The sequence below is a fragment of the Pollachius pollachius genome (genome assembly GCF_949987615.1).
Source record: "Pollachius pollachius genome assembly, chromosome: 1".
Classification (NCBI taxonomy): Eukaryota; Metazoa; Chordata; class Actinopteri; order Gadiformes; family Gadidae; genus Pollachius; species Pollachius pollachius.
In genome coordinates, this window is record NC_136934.1 from 31,517,956 (window position 1) to 31,535,711 (window position 17,756).

The 17,756-nt window shown below is 46.6% G+C and overlaps 2 protein-coding genes across 6 annotated transcripts; both read left to right on the forward strand.

The window, feature by feature from the left end:
• Positions 1-1,847: 1,847 nt before the first annotated feature.
• Positions 1,848-13,503, forward strand: arhgef5 (Rho guanine nucleotide exchange factor (GEF) 5). 4 transcript variants are annotated; one of them, XM_079745649.1, is made up of 15 exons: positions 1,848-2,356; positions 2,930-6,226; positions 7,695-7,740; positions 7,899-7,945; positions 8,664-9,067; positions 9,497-9,657; positions 9,763-9,915; positions 10,260-10,389; positions 10,745-10,819; positions 10,944-11,033; positions 11,423-11,565; positions 11,822-11,965; positions 12,076-12,146; positions 12,536-12,640; positions 12,813-13,503. In XM_079745649.1, the coding sequence occupies exons 2-15, from the start codon at positions 2,950-2,952 to the stop codon at positions 12,953-12,955; spliced, it is 4,989 nt and encodes a 1,662-aa protein (XP_079601775.1). In that variant the 5' UTR covers positions 1,848-2,356; positions 2,930-2,949; the 3' UTR covers positions 12,956-13,503. The 4 variants fall into 4 exon arrangements, with proteins under 4 accessions (XP_079601775.1, XP_079601776.1, XP_079601777.1 ...); XM_079745650.1 differs by having other exon boundaries at positions 3,025-6,226; XM_079745651.1 differs by lacking the exons at positions 1,848-2,356; positions 2,930-6,226 and adding an exon at positions 6,667-6,971.
• Positions 13,504-14,003: 500 nt separating this feature from the next.
• Positions 14,004-17,662, forward strand: LOC307091043 (gamma-aminobutyric acid receptor-associated protein-like 1). Of its 2 annotated transcripts, none has more exons than XM_079757888.1 (5): positions 14,004-14,073; positions 14,647-14,736; positions 15,204-15,282; positions 16,612-16,730; positions 17,270-17,662. In XM_079757888.1, exons 2-5 carry the CDS (start codon positions 14,647-14,649, stop codon positions 17,333-17,335), a joined length of 354 nt encoding a protein of 117 aa, XP_079614014.1. In that variant the 5' UTR covers positions 14,004-14,073; the 3' UTR covers positions 17,336-17,662. The 2 variants fall into 2 exon arrangements, with proteins under 2 accessions (XP_079614014.1, XP_079614013.1); XM_079757887.1 differs by having other exon boundaries at positions 14,018-14,181.
• Positions 17,663-17,756: the final 94 nt, after the last annotated feature.

The following is a 17,756-nucleotide window of genomic DNA, read 5'->3' on the forward strand; positions in this document are numbered from 1 at the left end:
CAAACTTTTCTTCCCAGTTGAAATAAGTGTATACCTTATGCAGTAGGCCCACTTTAGTATAACAGCACTTGGGTTAGTAAACAAATCACAACAACCAACATGAATTTGAAGTTTTATTCATGAAAAAATGTGAGCTATTTACAAAAATAAAACGTGTAGGGTAAGTTTGCTAGAGTCAAAATAGTCACAGCTCATCTTGAGCATCTACTGTCTCCTGGTAGCCGCGGTACTGCCCATCTTGTGCTGGGTAATTAGCTCTGATGGCCTGGACAACACAGGAAGCCGATACTGTCTAAGAAAGAAAGAGAACAACATTAGCAAAGCAAAATAAAAATTATGCCTTGAGTAGCCTATACAGCATTACACGGACTTCAAGCTAACGTAACGTAGCCTATGCTCTGCCAATAAGATTGCTTCTTTCGGATAACTACATTGTCACGTTCACCGGGACTCAAAACTATTGTAGCCAATGTGTTAATAAAAAAACACTTACTCTATGCTCAGACGTCTGTTTCTCCCGGCGGGCTTTGGCTGGCGTTTCCAGTTCACTTTCTGGGTCTGGAAATATGTATCTAATACCCAACTGTTCAGATGAGGCGTAAAGCCCCGGTTCAGAGGTTACACACATGGCCCCGTCCTTGCCAGATTCAGCCATTTATTCTAGAATAAAGTGGCATCGCTGAAATTCGCTGCAGCGCAGGGACTCTATGTTAGCATCTATAGGCGAACAGAGCAAACCGGCGCGCTCCGGCTCCTCGTCCTTGGCAACAATAATAACAATAATAATAATAATAAAAATTGTTTTTATATAGCCTTTCAGGATACTCAAGGTCGCTTCACAAGAGTTGGAGGTGAGGGTGGATGTGTAGGGTGTAACAGGCAAGGCTTGTTCAGCCGCAGCCGCAGCAGCCTCCTCCTCTATTTGTGTCAATTCTTCCTGGCTGTATTCTGGCTCATACGAATAGCCCTGAATGTCCAAATCCAACAATAGATTTTCAAAATCCACTTAGGCTGTTTCACATTGCAAATTTGTTCTTGCGGTGAAGAAACATGGCTGACATTGTGTTTACAGCTCGTATTCGAGCTCCCGCCCCCCCTCATTCCTTATTGGTGGGCTCACAAATTTGCGGAACCAGTGGTTTGTAGTCCTCGTCCCTTCTAGCAGGCAAGCAAAGTTCTCCCGAGATGACGTCAAATGACGCATTTGACGTCATCTCGGGAGAAAATTAGATCATGAAAGCTTAGCCAAGGGAATACTGGGTTAGACTGAGGGAAAAAAACCGTGTTTTTTACATTACAACAGCGATTTTATAATGATAGAACGCCGGTTCTGAATGGGTGAAGTATCCCTTTAAGTTCTTCTTATAAATTGTATTTATTCGAGGTAAAATTACAGCTGACAAATGAGAATGATCCTACAATAAAATGAGACAATCTCTTAAGCCTTTTGTCTGTTCTGGAATACTGTTTATGTTAAGAAAAGAGAAAGGCACAGGTAGGCCAGCATTTTTATAAGTAGAAAATGTCATATAGTAGTGCATGATCAACATTGGCAACTGATTTGTCCAGGTCATTTTAAGCCAAGAGACAGTTGAGATGTTACGTATTGCAAATTTAAGTTGTTGCGAATCAAATGGATTAGTCGTGGTCATAGTTTGTAATATTCACTAGAAGTCAAAGCGATCCCTTGTGATGTGTTAGCGCGTGTGTCGGTGAGTGTGTTATGCGCTGTTCTGCTCCTCCCCTCCCCCGCTCGCCCTCACGATCACCGACCTTACCTGTCGTGTTATACAGACACACCCGGTTACTGCATATCAACCAATGAAATCTCTGAGAAAGTGAACCTGCTGGAGGTTCACTTCCTGTGTCACCCCTGGGAAAAGAAAGAAGCTGAAGAAGTGGAGGACATTGATCTACTTTTAAGTTCACCTACTCGAGTGTTGCCGTGGTTAAAGGGGAAGGGAAAGCTCGATTGTCCTGAGGCGTACTGCCAACCTTGCACTCGATTTAACATGCGAAACGACGTTCCCAACGCGGGCTGTGAAGACAAGACACGGGAGGGAAAGGAGGGGAAGATTAGTGTCATCTGTTGAAACTTGTTTGGGAATTCAAGGAAGGAGAAGCAGAGGAGGGCTGTCGTGGATAATGAAAAGAACGCAGTAAGAGTGGAAAGTAAGGAGTACACTTAGTTTCAGGCACACTGAATGTGTTGTTTTTTTTTACATCAAACACGTTTTTAATAGAAGAACGTTTTATGGCAAACTAACCTTTGAGCTGTGGTTTCTGAAAGCCAATGCTTTCTCGCTGAACTGGACAGAGGGGGGACAGAAACTCCCCTTGCTACCACTGCATTCAGGTTAGTTTCAGCTATTTTATATTATTTGTTTGAGTTGCTTATTTTCTTTATTGTCGATCAAGGTAAAAACAATTGTTGGACTATGTCTCATAGGTAGGATACTACATTTGTAAAAGTCTTTCTTTGGTATGCTGGTAGGTCTGCAGCACAACACTTTAATCATGAATCATTGTAAAAAGGGTCGCACCTTATCTCTCTCTGCACCGCCACCACCCGCACTCCTGCTGAGTAACTGCATGCTGTGTTGGGGCATGTGGTTTGACGAAGAAACACTGCTTGAAATTTTAAAACATGTTTATTATACATTATTAGCACATTATAAAAATGGTAATATGTTTTTAAATATTAATAGGGATATTTATTTTATGATATTTCAATACTGCTAATGTTTAGCAAAGGGCATACTTGTTGACGCAACAGTGGTGGAAGTAGTGGTAGCTGAAGGAGACAGCCAACTACATTGTTTATAACAGCGATATTGTCAAGCGCTAATGCATGTAGCTTTATTCTTGATTTACAGACGACTCTTCCACAAACTGGTTCATTTCTAATGAGTATTTCATTGTTGCATAGGACTTGCGGATAATGGTAACATGGGGACCAAACGGCCCAGTTGGACCCTATTTGACACGCAGCCCAATCAAAACAAAGCTGTTCTTCCCCATCAGTCAGATGCACGCATCTCCGGGGAACCCAGCCAGAGACCCCCCGGGACCACAGGCCCCAGCGACCGAGGCAGGGGGAGACTACGAGAAGAAGAGCGGAGGGGAGCTAGAGAACCGGAGCGAATGAACCCTAGGAACAAGAGGAAAGACGGGGAACCAATGGACTGGTACCCGGGGAGGGAGCCGGTCCCAGGACCTGGAACCAGGGGGGAGAGGGAATGGATGGAGCGAGAGAGGGAGAAAGTGGAGGAGAAATTAAGAAATGGACGACTGGTGTCATATTTAGAGCCAGAGTATGACCTGGACAAAGTGGCGAAGAAAGGTGGGACATTTCCCCGAATGAGAAACGGCAGCAGGGAGCAAGCTAAAATAATGACTGCATTAAGGGAGGAGGAGATGGACAGGTACAGGAAGGTGCTCACGGAACGGCCAAGAAGAACAGATATTGAACGGGAACCGGAGCGAGAAAGGGACAGAGCTCGGCGAACAGAGAGGCATGGCGATAGAGAGAGGTACAGAGAAAGAGAGAGGGATGGCGGGAGACCCAGGGTCAAAGACGAAGGGAGACAGAGCGGGGGCAGAACCAGGGAGGAGAGGCCGGCACCACAAAGGGAAAGACCGAGAGATCCAGACCACAGGTTTCCAGAAAGAAGGAGGGAGAGGGAAGGGGACACCAGCGACTTGAGGGACCGGCGGGAAAAAGAGATTGCAAGGGAAAGAGAAAGGTCAAAGCTAAGCTTCGGGGACAGAGTAAGTAAAGCGCCTAGTCCACGCAGAAGAGACAGAGAGGGGTATTTTGAGAGTGAGAGGGAGAATTGGGAAAGGGCAAAGACAAGAGATGGGAAGAGAGACACAAAAAGCGAGGGAGACAGTGATGGAGGAGCAGGGAAACGGTGGGCAAAGGACAGAGAAAGGGAATCTCATCACAGCCGAAGCGAGGGGGACACCGAACGGAATATGAGAAATAAGGGCAGAGACGAGCCTCGATACAGAGATGATGAGAGGCAGAGGCAAAGAGAGGCCAGGCAGCGAGACCAGGGCATCAGCTCTGAGAAAACAAGGGACTTGTACAGAGAAAGGGACCGGAGAAAAGAGAGGGACTTAGCAGAGGACTTGAGACGGTCAGATACTAGTGTCAGAGACAGAAAGGAGCGGAGGCCAGAGGACAGACAGAGGCCAAGCGACGAGCGAGAGTGGGAGCGACACAGGTATAGGGAGGAGGAGGAGAGACGATACAGGGCAAGAGCGGAGGAAGAGAGAAGGTACAGGGACAGACGAGAAAGACCAGCAGGCCCACGGCAGTATGACCCAGGCACAGGCAACGCAGGCAAGCCAGTGAGCGAAGCACCCCCCAAGGCACTGCCCCGAGACCAGAGTAGCGGTGAGTGGAGCAGCGATCTAGACAGCGAGATCAGACAGACTTGGACCAGAGACAGTTATGAGGAAAGGGAGTCTGAGGGTGAAAGCACGGCGGAAAGCGACCGAGATGTTGGGCGAGATCGGAGCGAGGCCGAAGCCAGCCGATGCGTTGATGAATCAGAGCGATCAGCCGACCAAAGAGGGGAGAGGACGGGCCCTGTGCCGCAGCACAGGAGGATGTGGTTGGAGCCACAGAGGAGGAAATGTAGCAAAGACTCCTCTTTAGAAGATGAATTTGTTGAGGCGCGCACCGGGCATACAAACAAAACCATGGGGCAAAAGGGGAGGTCAGGTATAGAGGGGGGGAAGGAACGTGGGAGACAACTAGAGGAGCCCTATCGGAGGTTATCAGAGGAAGGACGACAGGTTGATAGACCCAGAGACCCCAAAGAAGAGACCGAAGGTGTCAGTGTAGATGCAGAGAAGTTCTTGGCAGAAAGGGAAAAGGAGGTGATGGAGTCTCCTTTGAGTGCCCCAAGAAGGGGTTTCAGGGACACCGGGCAAGGGGGTGTGAAAGATGGCGTAAAACAGGGTGACAGAGATCCCAGGAGTGATTGCACACGTTCAGAGAGCGAAGGAGGAAGTGAGACAGGGTGGGACCTAGGCAGAGACAAAGTGTTATCTGGAGAGGACGGTTTTATTACCGTCTCGAGTGGCGGTGAGGAGGAAGACGAGAGGGAGGAGTTTGAAGACTGCAGTGAATTCTGGGAAGATGGACATTCTTACCATGGCCCTCCAGCAGAAGAAATGGGAAGACGCAATAGGCAAAGAGAAGATAAAGAATATGTCATCGAAGAAGAGGAAAACGAAGAAGAAGCAGAAGACACACCACCGGGAACGGAGATGCCCCCCAAGTATGTGTTCTGTGTCATCGGGCAAACGGAGCTGCTGGCGGAGCACAGCGAGCCGTCAGAGACGGATCAGCTGGAAAAAGTGGAAGACAACGTGCCAGGAAGCCGTCTGCCCTGTGATGTTGAAACGGCAGCACAGCCCCTCCATGACACGCATCCTGTTCTCAGTAGTACTACAGAACTACATGACGGCGATGACCAGCACACACCAGACACCACCAGGAGCCAGCGCACCGAGGATCCCTCGCCGAGCAATGAGAGCTCCTACACTGCTAAGTCTGCTTCCCAGATGGATGTCAAGTACCGGGAAGCTGGCGTCCGAACGGAGAGGGACCCCGAGCACCCCTACGCTGAGATCAGAGCGGTGAGCAGGGATGAACAGACGGAGCAGCTCCTGGTGCAGTGGAGAGAGAAACAAAGCGAGTACAGAGGTCTGCCGGAGAGCAGCCCGACCCAGGAGGGGCCCGACCGGGTCTACGCCGACACTGGTGGCGATGTGGTGGTCTCACAAGAGAACTCGGTGCCCCTTCCGACCCACCCACAGACCACACAACCTGAGGACGTTAGGCCAGGGGAGGCGGAGGAGGACGAGGTGTCCATCCGTGTCCGCATGAGCGGGGCCTGGGGCATGGAGGAGGAGGCCAAGCGACGCTCCCAGGCCCCGCACCTCAAGTGGGCCAAAAACGTGGTGAGAAAGATCCTGGGCTCCTCCGAGGAACGCGGCATCGACGAAGACGCCCCGTCGTCACCCTGGAACCGGGCTGAGCCGACCCGGCCCGAGGTGGGGGACCAGGCGGCCGGACTAGAGGGACACACAAAGCCAGACACCACAGCCACCTCCGGCGACGGACAAGAGTCGCTGGGCAGCGACCAAGACTCAGGGCCGGAGGTGGATGAGGGGAACACGGAGCCACTGGAGTCGGAGGAGCTGAGAGGTAGGGCGCAGAGCCGCCGCGACATGCATGCTGAGTCGTGCGCCGACATGCATGGAATCAACGCCGCATACACTCATACCGACACACGCGTGGTAGTGCAGGGCCCTGAGATTCACGTGGACAGAGTGGCAGGGGACCCCCAGAACCCGCGGGCTGACGGCACGCAGCTGGCCGTTGGGGCAGCAGGGGGGGCAGGGGAAGGGGAGGGGGACGGGAGGAATGAGGTGGAGATGATGGCGCATAAGGAGGCCATGAGGGCAGAGGAGGTGGAGATGTATCTCTCTGTGAGCAACACGCTGTACAAGCCCCGCAGCTGTCCCTGTCTAAACTATGACTCGGAGGCCAACCCCCTCCACGGAGAGACCACCACCGCCCAGCACAGCCCAGGGCAGGAGGGTGTGAGGGGGCCAGGTGAGGGGGAGGAAGGGGAAACGGGACAGGCGACTGAGGAGAGCAGTGGTGTTGTGTTGAGCCATGGAGGGAGTGGGTGGGGAAAGTGGTCAGAGGAGGAACAGAGGAGGGGGGGGGGGGGAGGTAGGGGAGCTGGCGGAGGGGCGAGAAGCCACCGCAGCGGTGGGCAGAAGCTGTAGTTTGCTAGAGCTGGGCTCCAAGGGGCCCACGCGACGAGGGGGATTCCGCAAAACAACCGAGCGAAGAAAAGAAGAGCATGTAGAGGAGGAGAAGGAGGAGGAAGAAGAAGGAGATGTTGGAAGGGACCGCAGAACCAGAATTTTCTCCACCACAGGTAATAAGAAAATGGGAGGTGTGTGAGAATCTGAAATTGAAGGCTGCTTGGATCAAATCAATATCAACTAATACTGCCTCATCCTTTGCCTGAATCACACTTCAAATCATTTACTGACATTATTACTAATGCAAATATAATTTTTATCTAGCAAAGGCACCCCTATCTCACATTTACGCTGCCACAGAGGTTAACCAGAGGTTTATCTAGTCTGCATGTTAACGTTTTGGGTGCTAGCTTTCCCAGCAAGTGTTGGTCTGGAACTTATCCTGTCACCGGTGCACTGATTTGATATGATTGTATTTCTCAGAAATCCCAATTGCGTCACAGCTGTGGGGCGGCCGAGAAGCTGCCGGTGGTGGGAGGAGACACGACAGTGGGAAACACGAGCCTTGTTGTGGGCAATACATATAAGACCTGCGTTTATATCTCTCACTTTCAGAATATCACTGGTGCCTTATAGAGCCTGGTAGCAGAGTAATAACATGCCAAAAACATTCAACCTAATCAAGTGAATCTTTCGTTGTCAGGAAGCTCCTAGCTGGGTTAATAATTTGCTTGGATATTTATATCATTACTTCATTTTACTTTTTTATTGCAGCTACTTAACGGATTTACTTTTACGAGGTGCTTCACTTATTGAACACATCCAGTTGTAACGTAGGGCAGGGCTGTCAATGCATCTGTATGACAACTTGATGGGTGGATATTCTCTTCTTGCAGACGAGGAGAGTGCCTTTTCCGAAACCTGGGGAGAAGATGACCTCAGGTGAGCCAAACGTTGATTTGTGTCACTTTAAAACATTGGGCAACTACAATTGTGAAATAAAAATATTTAGACTTGGATATGATTTTTGTTCATGATTGCTTTGAATATGGGCAGTTTTCATACTTATTCAAGTTTGGACTGTGTTTCCTTAACTACAGGAATGTTTTGGACAAAGTTGGGCGAAAGAAAAGGAACTCATTTTTCAGTAAGTGGATCTTTTTGTCTTTCTTTGCACTGGTCACATATGACCTCATAGAAAATGTATAGCCCATATTCAGATCTTTTCATCGACTTTATTGATGTATTTTCATTTGCTTTTCATCTTAACGCATAACATGTCATTCAACTACCAAAGCAACAGAATTAATCTTAATTGCTGCAGGAAATCAACCGATTTCATCTGCACCATGCTGACTTTGGTTAGCACTGTGATCATAAAGTCAGAGTTCTTACTTAACCATTTATTGTTTGTAATTCATCATTCTCAATTTACTGAGTGACAGCTATCGCTACGTAAACTAAAACAAGTAAACAAATGAATGTCAAATTAATAATTTCTCTGACTTTTTCCAATTCTCCATTCAATTGGAGCAACCATCTTAAGCAATACGTGTTATGCTTCACACAAGGCTGTGTCTCTCTGTATTGAAGTACATGTGTGGTTACGCATTCTCTGGGGCCATAGGCAGGTCCCTGCAAGCTTTGCTATATTCTTGCTAGGAGGTGGAAAACCCTACTGCAACCGTGCATTCCAACAAGTCCGTGCAAAGGAATGCAGAACGCAAATATCACCTCTTGGCTAACCAGTTCCCTTCTCCTCTGTGTCCCTTTTGCTTTTCCATTCTTTTTTTTCTTTTTCTTTATTTGCTCACTATAATCCTCTGCCCTGCAACACTATTCACTCTCTCTCTCTCTCGGCTCAGACGCTGCCCAGCTCTACCAGCAGTACAGCGAGGAGGCTCAGAACATAGAGATCCTGCGCCAGTCGCACTTCACTGTCGTGCCCGTCCACGAGGAGCGCCCCGCCTGGCCCCTGCCGTCCGGGCCCCCGATCTCGGCTCCTCCCGCTCCCCCCTCTGCCCCCGCCAGCAGGCCCCTGCCCCCGCTCCCGCTCGTCCCTCACCCTCACTCGCTGTCCAGCTCGCGGAGCAGCAGCAGTGCCAAGAACCTGCCCCTCCCCGAGACCCCTAAGGCCGAGCCCCGGCCCCCGTCCCCGCGCCTCTCCATCTCCCTGGGCCAGTCCACCTCGCTGTGGCAGGACCTGCCGGCGGTCCGCAACAGCGCAGAGCTGGGGCAGCTCTCGGAGGACCAGAGGCGTCTGCAAGAGGTGAGGGAGGTGGAGAGTTAGGATGACAGTTGGTTATCAACACGTTTGTCCGGCATATCAGACCTACGGTTTCCTTTTTCGTTTTTATAAATAAGGGTACTTTTTGGAGATCACTAGACTTTCCGAAAGTAACAATCAGTTACCTAGAGGATCATCAATGGAAATTTACTTTTATTTCTTAACATTTCCATTGTAATTTGGGAAATACCCAAAAAGGTTCCTTGGATGAAGCGCATGTTCATGTATCATAGCTCAAAACATGATGTTGTCGCGCCAATAGTCTTGTCTGTTCAGTTAAACATTTCACAACCCCAGAGTTCTGGAGAAGAAACGCCTACGATGATTCACATCCTACTGTTCAAACGTTGCGTCATGGGAGTTTGTTGATAACTTCTAAATAATCCCCCACCCCTCTGCTTACACTCCAAGGTGCGGTTTGAGGTTGTCACCTCGGAAGCGTCGTACTGCCGCAGTCTGGACATAGTGGTGGAGCATTTTGTCAAGTCTAAACAGCTGGGGGTGCTGTTAACCACTCAGGACAGAAGCTGGCTCTTTTCCCGCTTCGCCGATGTCCGCGCCATAAGCCACAGGTATAAAGACTGCTATTGTTAACAATGGCCTCAGGCACAACAAGCCATAATGAAGTGCATACGTTTTTGTTTTTGTAAGTGCCCCTAAAATATATATTTTTTCAGTTTTCTGTCAAAGCTGGAGGAGAAGGTGGAGTCCAACATGCTCCAGTTCACTGTGTGTGACGTCATCGCCCGACATTGCCAACGCTTCAAGATGGTTTATGTGCCCTATCTCACCAACCAGTCATACCAAGATGCTACCTACCAGAGGCTTATGTAAGTCCTCCCTCAAATACGTGATGAATCGCGATAGCATGGTGACTTGCATATCAAAGAAGCATGTCTGAGTGAAAGCTGCCTTCACACATGACTCCATTGCAACTGAAAACCCTCCCAGGTTTAGCCTGTGGGAAGTTGTACGACAAAGGATCAACACAGAAAAGCAAATTGTCAGCGAAGGAAAATATGATTGATTCAAGATGATTGATTGTCATTTCAATTACTCCTCTATGAATTGTAATTCCTGTGAATTAATAATTAGTACCTCTTTTGACTCATTGCTTGGTTTCAGTAGTGAATATCCACTAATAGTGTGATTTTGATGTGACCTTTGGGTGTAGGAATGAAAACCAGAGGTTCAAGCGGGTGGTGGAGAAGCTGGAGAGGAGTCCGGTATGCCAGAGGCTTCCCCTGCGCTCCTTCCTCATCCTCCCCTTCCAGAGGATCACACGCATCAAGCTGCTGGTCCAGGTGGGTCCACACACACCTCATCCACTAGCAGGGTTTTTCTAACAGAGTTATCACTAATGTGACTCTCTAGACACTGAAATATACCTCACAATGTTCTGCAAACGACTGCACAGTACACCGAAATATACAAAGGATTTAAGTACCACAAATGCCTACATTGAATCAGTATTGCTCCGCAAGATATTGAATGCCCAGGTTTGGATTGCAATATACAGCAAAACACTGCATAATAACAAGGTGCAAACGCAGAGACATGTGATCCTACGGTGCTGTGTTTAATCTGAACACTGCTTCGGACAATGTGTTGGTCTATGGCCTATCATCTTATTTGTGGATGGTGTTTGTTCATGTGCAGAACATAGTGAAAAGGACCGCCCCCGGTACAGAGGAGGTGGTGCAGGCCATCAAAGCACTAAAACTACTGGAGAAGGTACGTTATGTCCTATATGAGGAATAGGGTTGGGCACTTTTGCGATAACCGCAATAAAAGTTGTTTATCCAGTTACTTCTTATTTAAACCCGTTTATTTCTTCTCTCTTTTCCCGTCTCCTTAGATGATACAAGAGAGCAATGAGAGTATTTCCCAGATGAAAAGCATAGAGTCCCTGGTCTCCCTCAGTGCCATGGTGGACTTTGAGTGCAAGGTAAATAATATCTAACTTGCCCCCCCCCCCACCCACCCTCCCACCCACCCCGCCATTCATTTTAGTGAATTAGAATGTGTGTGTTTATTGAATATCACCTGTAGGACTCTGAAAAACCCCAAAGAGACAGACTGACGACCAAACGATGTCCACTGCAGTGTCATTGTCGTTCTTTTGGGTTGTATGTAGCAGGGGTTTTGAAAGACAGTTAAAGAAAGGTATACATCATGAGCGATAGCGCCTGTGCTGCAGTCGGGCCGGTCTGTGAAAAACTACTGTTTCAGGGCCTGGCAATAGTTCAATAAGAAAAAAACTCTTAATTGATTGTATTTTTTTGTATAAAATACTACACACACTTACAAAAGACTGCTTGTGTGTGTGTCCTGCAGACTCTGCCACTGGTCAGCCAGTCTCGGCGTCTGGTAAGGGAGGGGCCGGTGACGGAGCTGATGGAGTTCTCTGTGAAGGACACGGAGAGGAGCATCTACCTGCATCTCTTCAACGACCATCTGCTGCTGTCGCTGCACAAAGAGTGAGTCCATAAGTCACCACTCATCCTCCCTTTCCCCCCAAGTTGGAAGTAGATGTAAAGTATTTTTAGATCTTGTCGTAAGACATCCTTGAAAACTGCAACATTCATTGTTTTCATTCATCTATTTTTGTGACTTTTTCTTTTGTTTGTTTCCATTGTACTCTTTGTTATTTCATTTTTATTTATTATAAAATATCTTGATCACGGCTCCCTTGGGTCACCTGTGATTTATCACGGTGTATGCATTTGTTCACAGAGGGGGAAGATTCACTGTAATTGACCACTCCCCCGTGTCGGACCTTCGTGCTGAGAACTGTCGGGTGAAGCTTCACTCCCTGCAGAAGAACCTGTTCCGGCTGCACCTCTCGCAGAAAGCCCTGCTGCTGAGAACTGACACACAGTAAGTAACATCATGGCAGTGTTTTGTCTTGAGTTGGACTGTGAGAGTTGGATCAGAAAAGCACCCATACAAGGACAATCGTTTTTAATGTGCCTGTCTTTTTTCTTCAGGAATGATAAGCTGCGTTGGATCTCTGCTATTTCCCGGCCCCAACCTGAGGTGGATTTCTCCGCTGCACAAGGTAATGCCGGAGATTTTCCACACATTAGAAAACGAGTGTCTTGTTAGCAGGGGCGTAGGAATGAGTTTAACATTAGGGGGGGACACATATCGGAAACCTGACAGATCCGGTATAATTTTTATGTGGGACAAATGCGCCTGTCTCCGATATTGGAGGGGACACGTCCCCTCCGTCCCCCCCGGTTCCTCGGCCTTGCTTGTTAGTCATTCATTTAAAATGATGTGGGTTTAAATTGTGCAAACATTGTTATGCCACACTATTAAACAATGACTTAAGACACTAAAAACAATACAATTTGAACAGTTTAATTACAATTGCAGAATATAGGTATTGTTGAATCGAGATGAGCAACAATTAAAAATAATGTGTGTGTGTGTTTGTTTGTTCAGATTTTACCCAGATGCAGTGTATACGTGCGTTTGTCACTCAGCAACCCGATGAGCTGTCCCTGGAGAAAGCTGACGTCATACTGGTGCACCAGCAGAGCGGCGATGGTAAGATCATCCACCCCTCCACAATCTCTACATTAGTCATCATTACTCAGTGGAGCATCTTAGGGATGATCTGCTGTGGTTTGGGTGGGGGAAACATAAACATCATCGGAACAACATATAAATAGCTTATTTTCATGGTTGAATAACATTTGTTGCCTCCCCCCTCCTCCAGGCTGGGTAGAGGGGACTAAACTCTCTGACCGGCATCGTGGTTGGATGCCTGAATCCCACCTAGAGACCATCGCCAACTCGGGAGTCTGCCAACGCAATCTGCAGGACGCCCTCAAACTGACCACGGCCACCGCTGCCGTGTGAGCAACACCCCATTGGGAGAGGACTCATTGAGACTGTGGATTCACTGCATAGGATGCAAGCCGGCCATCTGTGGAGGCTGGCTGAAATGTGGAAGACACTGAGGCACCAAAGACTCTTTTCAGAGAGAAACAGACTGACGACCAAACGATGTCCATTGCAGTGTTGTTGCTGGGCTTTTTGGGTTGTATGTAGCAGGGGTTTTGGCTGACAGTCAAAGAAAATGATATATCATGAGCGATGGCGCCCGTGCTGCAGTCAGGATCGGTCTGTGAAAAACTACTGTTTCAGGGCCTGGCAATAGTTCAATCTGAAAGAACACACAAAGATATGTTCTCTTGAATAATTATATTTTCAAAATACTAGAGAGAGACACACACACACAACAAGAATGTTATGTCTTGAATTTGTATTATTTGTGCATACAAAAAAGACGTTTAGGGAATGAATGCATGCTGGCCAAGTATGAACCAATGACATTGGTGCAATCAAACATTTTGAGCTATATTACATATATTTCATGAAATATGTAAATTAAAGCCTTCTCAATCATGAAATACTGTTTTTGGAATGAACACACTTATTATAGACTACATATATGTATATATGCCCTTTATTTTTAGCCTTCTGCTATTGTAAGTGTTTTAGGCTTTCGTTGTTGAGCACATTTATTATAAAAATATATGTAAGAAAAATGCATTAACAATGACACGTCGTTAAGGCACTATTTACAGGACAAGTTGTTCAGTCTTAAACCAAGAATGTGAACGATGCACGTAGGGTAGTTGAGGCCGACTCACAAGGTGTGACCCTTGATATATGAGAGTTTCGACCGCCTCATTATTGGTAGATTACCCGATCACTCAAGCATAAGCAGGACAAAGGGGCGTGCCGAGTCTCTAAACATAACCATCTAACCAATGAATTCGTTGTCAACAAACCGAGACACCGCCTTCCTTTTGTTTCTATTGGACAGATGGTGTTGTCTATCTAAAAAAAGGTGTCCTATTGGTGATATGTCAAGTGGAAGGGCGTTACCGACGTTTGTTGTTTCTGCTCAGAAGAACTAGAGAGCAATCGACATCTTATAAACACATCTCATCGTTGGACCTTTTTACCAGGTTTTGATCAAACTGATGCCCTGGAGACCTTGTGAAAGCGCGGAGGACCGGCAGGAATAAACCTATATCTGTGGCGGCATTCGTAACGATCTCATCGATCGTTCAAAAGTAGCGTTTATTGTTACATTCGCCAGTTTCTACCGATGTTACGTCTTTGTTAGCTATTAGGCTGGCTAACGTTAGTCTTTTGGGAATAACAATAAAACAAATGATTTGTTATAAGTATGGATAACGTGACAGCCAAACGGTATTGTACGGCCTCCGTTAAACGTGGTTTAAAAGGCTTGTTGTGCGAGGTGTAGCAGCACTCGTGTGTGTACGTGGCTTCACTGCTGGTTACACTGACCTTAATCACATCGATATCGACCTGACCAGTGGTTCGTTATGTAACGTTGCATACAGAAGGGAACATTTATAATTATAGTTCACAATACTCGAAGTTGTAACACATGTAGGTGGAGGTATGGGGTATCGACCTCCTGTTGGATCCATATGCAGCATGAACTATGTGCTTGTAGCCTACATCCTCTTTTAAAAGGGACGATCGTGACCTCATGATTTCCTTTCGTTCAGATGGGCAGTCAATATCAACGAACGGTGGCCCTGGAGGTGAGGAGAGCGGAGGGAGAGCGGGTGCGGGCCAAGCACCCCGACAAGGTTCCGGTCAGTGCGCTTTCCCCACAGCATTACGTCATACACGAGACGCTTCGGATTACACAGGCATCGTGAAACTGCGCCTCAGATCACCAACATCAGCGTGGGAGCATAAAAGCATTGAAAGTCATCATTTAGTAATCATCATCACCTGTTTTGTCATTATGGGTAGACATAGTTGTGTTTGGAAATGCCCCGGCATTTATCACGTATCATATTTCAAAACCACATTTTTATTTATTATATAGGATTTACAGTTCATTCATACCAATATCATCCAATTAATTTAATCATAGTCATTCCTTTGCCTTTTTTAATAGCATCAACAACAACCTGTTTTACAACACTGTTGAAATCCATTTTTGTACAGTGGTACCTAACACTTTTAGATAAAACTGATTGGATCATGGATCATGGCATATTCTCGGTCAAATAATGGTAGTCTACCATTATACCTGTTCTGCCGTATGTTCTAGATTATTGTGGAGAGGGCACTGAGGTCACGGGCTCCTGACCTGGACAAGAAGAAGTATCTAGTACCATCAGATTTAACAGGTGAAACACGCACACACACACACACACACACACACACACACACACACACACACACACACACACACACACACACACACACACACACACACACACACACACACACACACACAGACAAACACACCAGGGATCCAGGATGAGCTGATTCAGGGGGCAGTTAAAAACTGCAGGGGTCTAACATTTGAGGTGGTGTAAGAACCTGCAACAGTCCTTATTGTGCTATGTATGCCTATTAACTGCACTAGTAGCCTACCTTACTACCATGCTGGTGATATTGTTGGCCTAGGTAGACAGAGGTCCAGTGTTTTTTTCCAAACAAATTGTGCCAATATGACTTTTAAGATATGGCCAGGGTAGGTCACCACATGCTAATTGTCCTGGTCAGTATATTCATTATTTTAAAAAATACTATTGTGTTAGAGAACTAAATAATGACTGCTACTGTCCCTTTTTAAAATCAAAGAATTTACAACACCACAACAATAATACAAAGTGCTAGAAAAGTCTCCATGTTGGGCAGCTATTAAGGGCCAGGCTGGCTTGTGTATGAGAAGGGACTCCAGGGGGAGCAGCACAACCCCTTAGCGTCTTGTATCGCTCCCCTTCGCTCTTTTCCTCTCTTTTACCCGCTCTCACCTCCCTGTGGTTTTCATGGAAAGATAGAATGAAACAATGAATGGAATTAGGACAGACGGCTCAGACAGACAGACAGCTCACACCGTTTCAGCTCCGTGGACAGTGCAGGGGGCTGACAATTTGGGCTACACACACACACACACACACACACACACACACACACACACACACACACACACACACACACACACACACACACACACACACACACACACACACAATATACAATACTAACTTCATAATGAATAATTTAATGAAGTAATACCATTTAAAACTCAATAAATTAATCAATAAAAAATGGTTTGTGTATGAAGATATGAAATTTCTTGCATTTGAACCTCCCATTCTTAAATTTTGGTCTGAAGTTGAATCTTTGCCTTGAATGAGGCTTTTCGTATTAAAGAAAGTAAAAATGTATATGTTACATGACAAAATAAATATTACCAAAGAGATTTGACTTTCCACGTAGCAAGTTCATTTCAGATAGTGACCGCGCCCTCTCCTTTCGTAGAAAAATGAAAAGGTTATTCACGGCAGTAGTTCTTTTTTTATTAACCCCTTCTCTTGGAAGCTGTATCTCTTGAGACATCGGACATGTGTTAACTTCCTCTTTACAGTAATGCAAGAGCATCAAGGAAGATAATTCTCTCTTTCTCATGCCTCGTCTCTCTGTGTGATTACACTCTGTATGTTCAGTGGGCCAGCTGTCCTTCCTCATTCGTCAACGTGTGTCCATGCGGCCAGAAGAAGCCCTCTTCTTCTTTGTCAACAACTCTCTCCCTCCGTCCAGCTCCCCACTCTCAGCTGTTTATGAGGTAACCTTCCACCCACTCACTTCACGTGTGCCCCTCTCTTTCTCTTAAGCCGCAGTTACTCTCCCCAGGATGTAGGAAATTTTGAGGGAACTCTTAAGTTCTAGGGGCACTATTTTTTACCCCTGATAAAAAGTCCCTGCTCCTGGTGTAGTACTTTCCAAAGTACAGGATCTTTTGGGGTGAGGTCCCCATTTTTTTTTTTTACATTTCCAGCCCCAATCCGACAGTTAGTTTTTTGTTCATCAGACTTAAATCAAACACAGTCCTCTTATTGCATCCATTGTGGTAATCTACATTAATATAACTAATATTGCTATTATATGTATTGTTCCTTCATCTCGATAGCAGTTGGCACTGCAGGCCTCTTTCCTTCCTTCGCTGTCTTTATTTCTCTTTCTCTCTCGTGTTACCTTGCTCTCTCTCACTGTGTGTGTGTGTGTGTGTGTGTGTGTGTGTGTGTGTGTGTGTGTGTGTGTGTGTGTGTGTGTGTGTGTGATCATCCTAACAACAGTCTAATGAGAGCTTCCCTCTGGTTCCAGGAGCACCATGAGGAGGATCTGTTCCTCTACATGACCTACAGTAACGAGAGCGTTTACGGGGCCTGAGGCCGGAAAGGAGAAACACAGCACGCGAGTGAGACGCTGTTGAGGCAGAAGTGTCTGGTGGATGGGGAGCATGGGGGTTATATAATGGCTGATACACAGCTTGTGATGAAAGTACGCTTTGCCAGAGAGGTTTCCCAGGGGCCTGCTTTTGACAGTATTTGAGTGGGGGACTAATGGAAAACCATTACAGAGAGTTATCCATTTATGGAGAGTTTATTTGTCATCTCTCTCTCCCAGTCATCTGTATTTAATGCAAATATTATCTTTTTTGTAAATTAATGTGATGAACCTTTGTGAAAAAATAAAAACTTTCATTTCTGAATTACACATGTTGAAGTCTGTTTCATTCATAAGAAAACTTGAGTATGTTTATTTATCCTTGTAGGGCAATTCTTCTTAACATTAGTTACATATTAGTTAC

Excerpts from the sequence above, each read along its gene's own strand:
- arhgef5 (XM_079745649.1), top strand. The coding sequence starts at position 2,950 with ATGGGGACCAAACGGCCCAGTTGGACCCTATTTGACACGCAGCCCAAT. Across the intron at positions 9,068-9,496 it reads ACCAGAGGCGTCTGCAAGAG|GTGCGGTTTGAGGTTGTCAC; the intron begins GTGAGGGAGGTG and ends TTACACTCCAAG. Across the intron at positions 10,390-10,744 it reads GCATCAAGCTGCTGGTCCAG|AACATAGTGAAAAGGACCGC; the intron begins GTGGGTCCACAC and ends GTTCATGTGCAG.
- LOC307091043 (XM_079757888.1), top strand. The coding sequence starts at position 14,647 with ATGGGCAGTCAATATCAACGAACGGTGGCCCTGGAGGTGAGGAGAGCG. Across the intron at positions 14,737-15,203 it reads AGCACCCCGACAAGGTTCCG|ATTATTGTGGAGAGGGCACT; the intron begins GTCAGTGCGCTT and ends CGTATGTTCTAG. Across the intron at positions 16,731-17,269 it reads CACTCTCAGCTGTTTATGAG|GAGCACCATGAGGAGGATCT; the intron begins GTAACCTTCCAC and ends CTCTGGTTCCAG.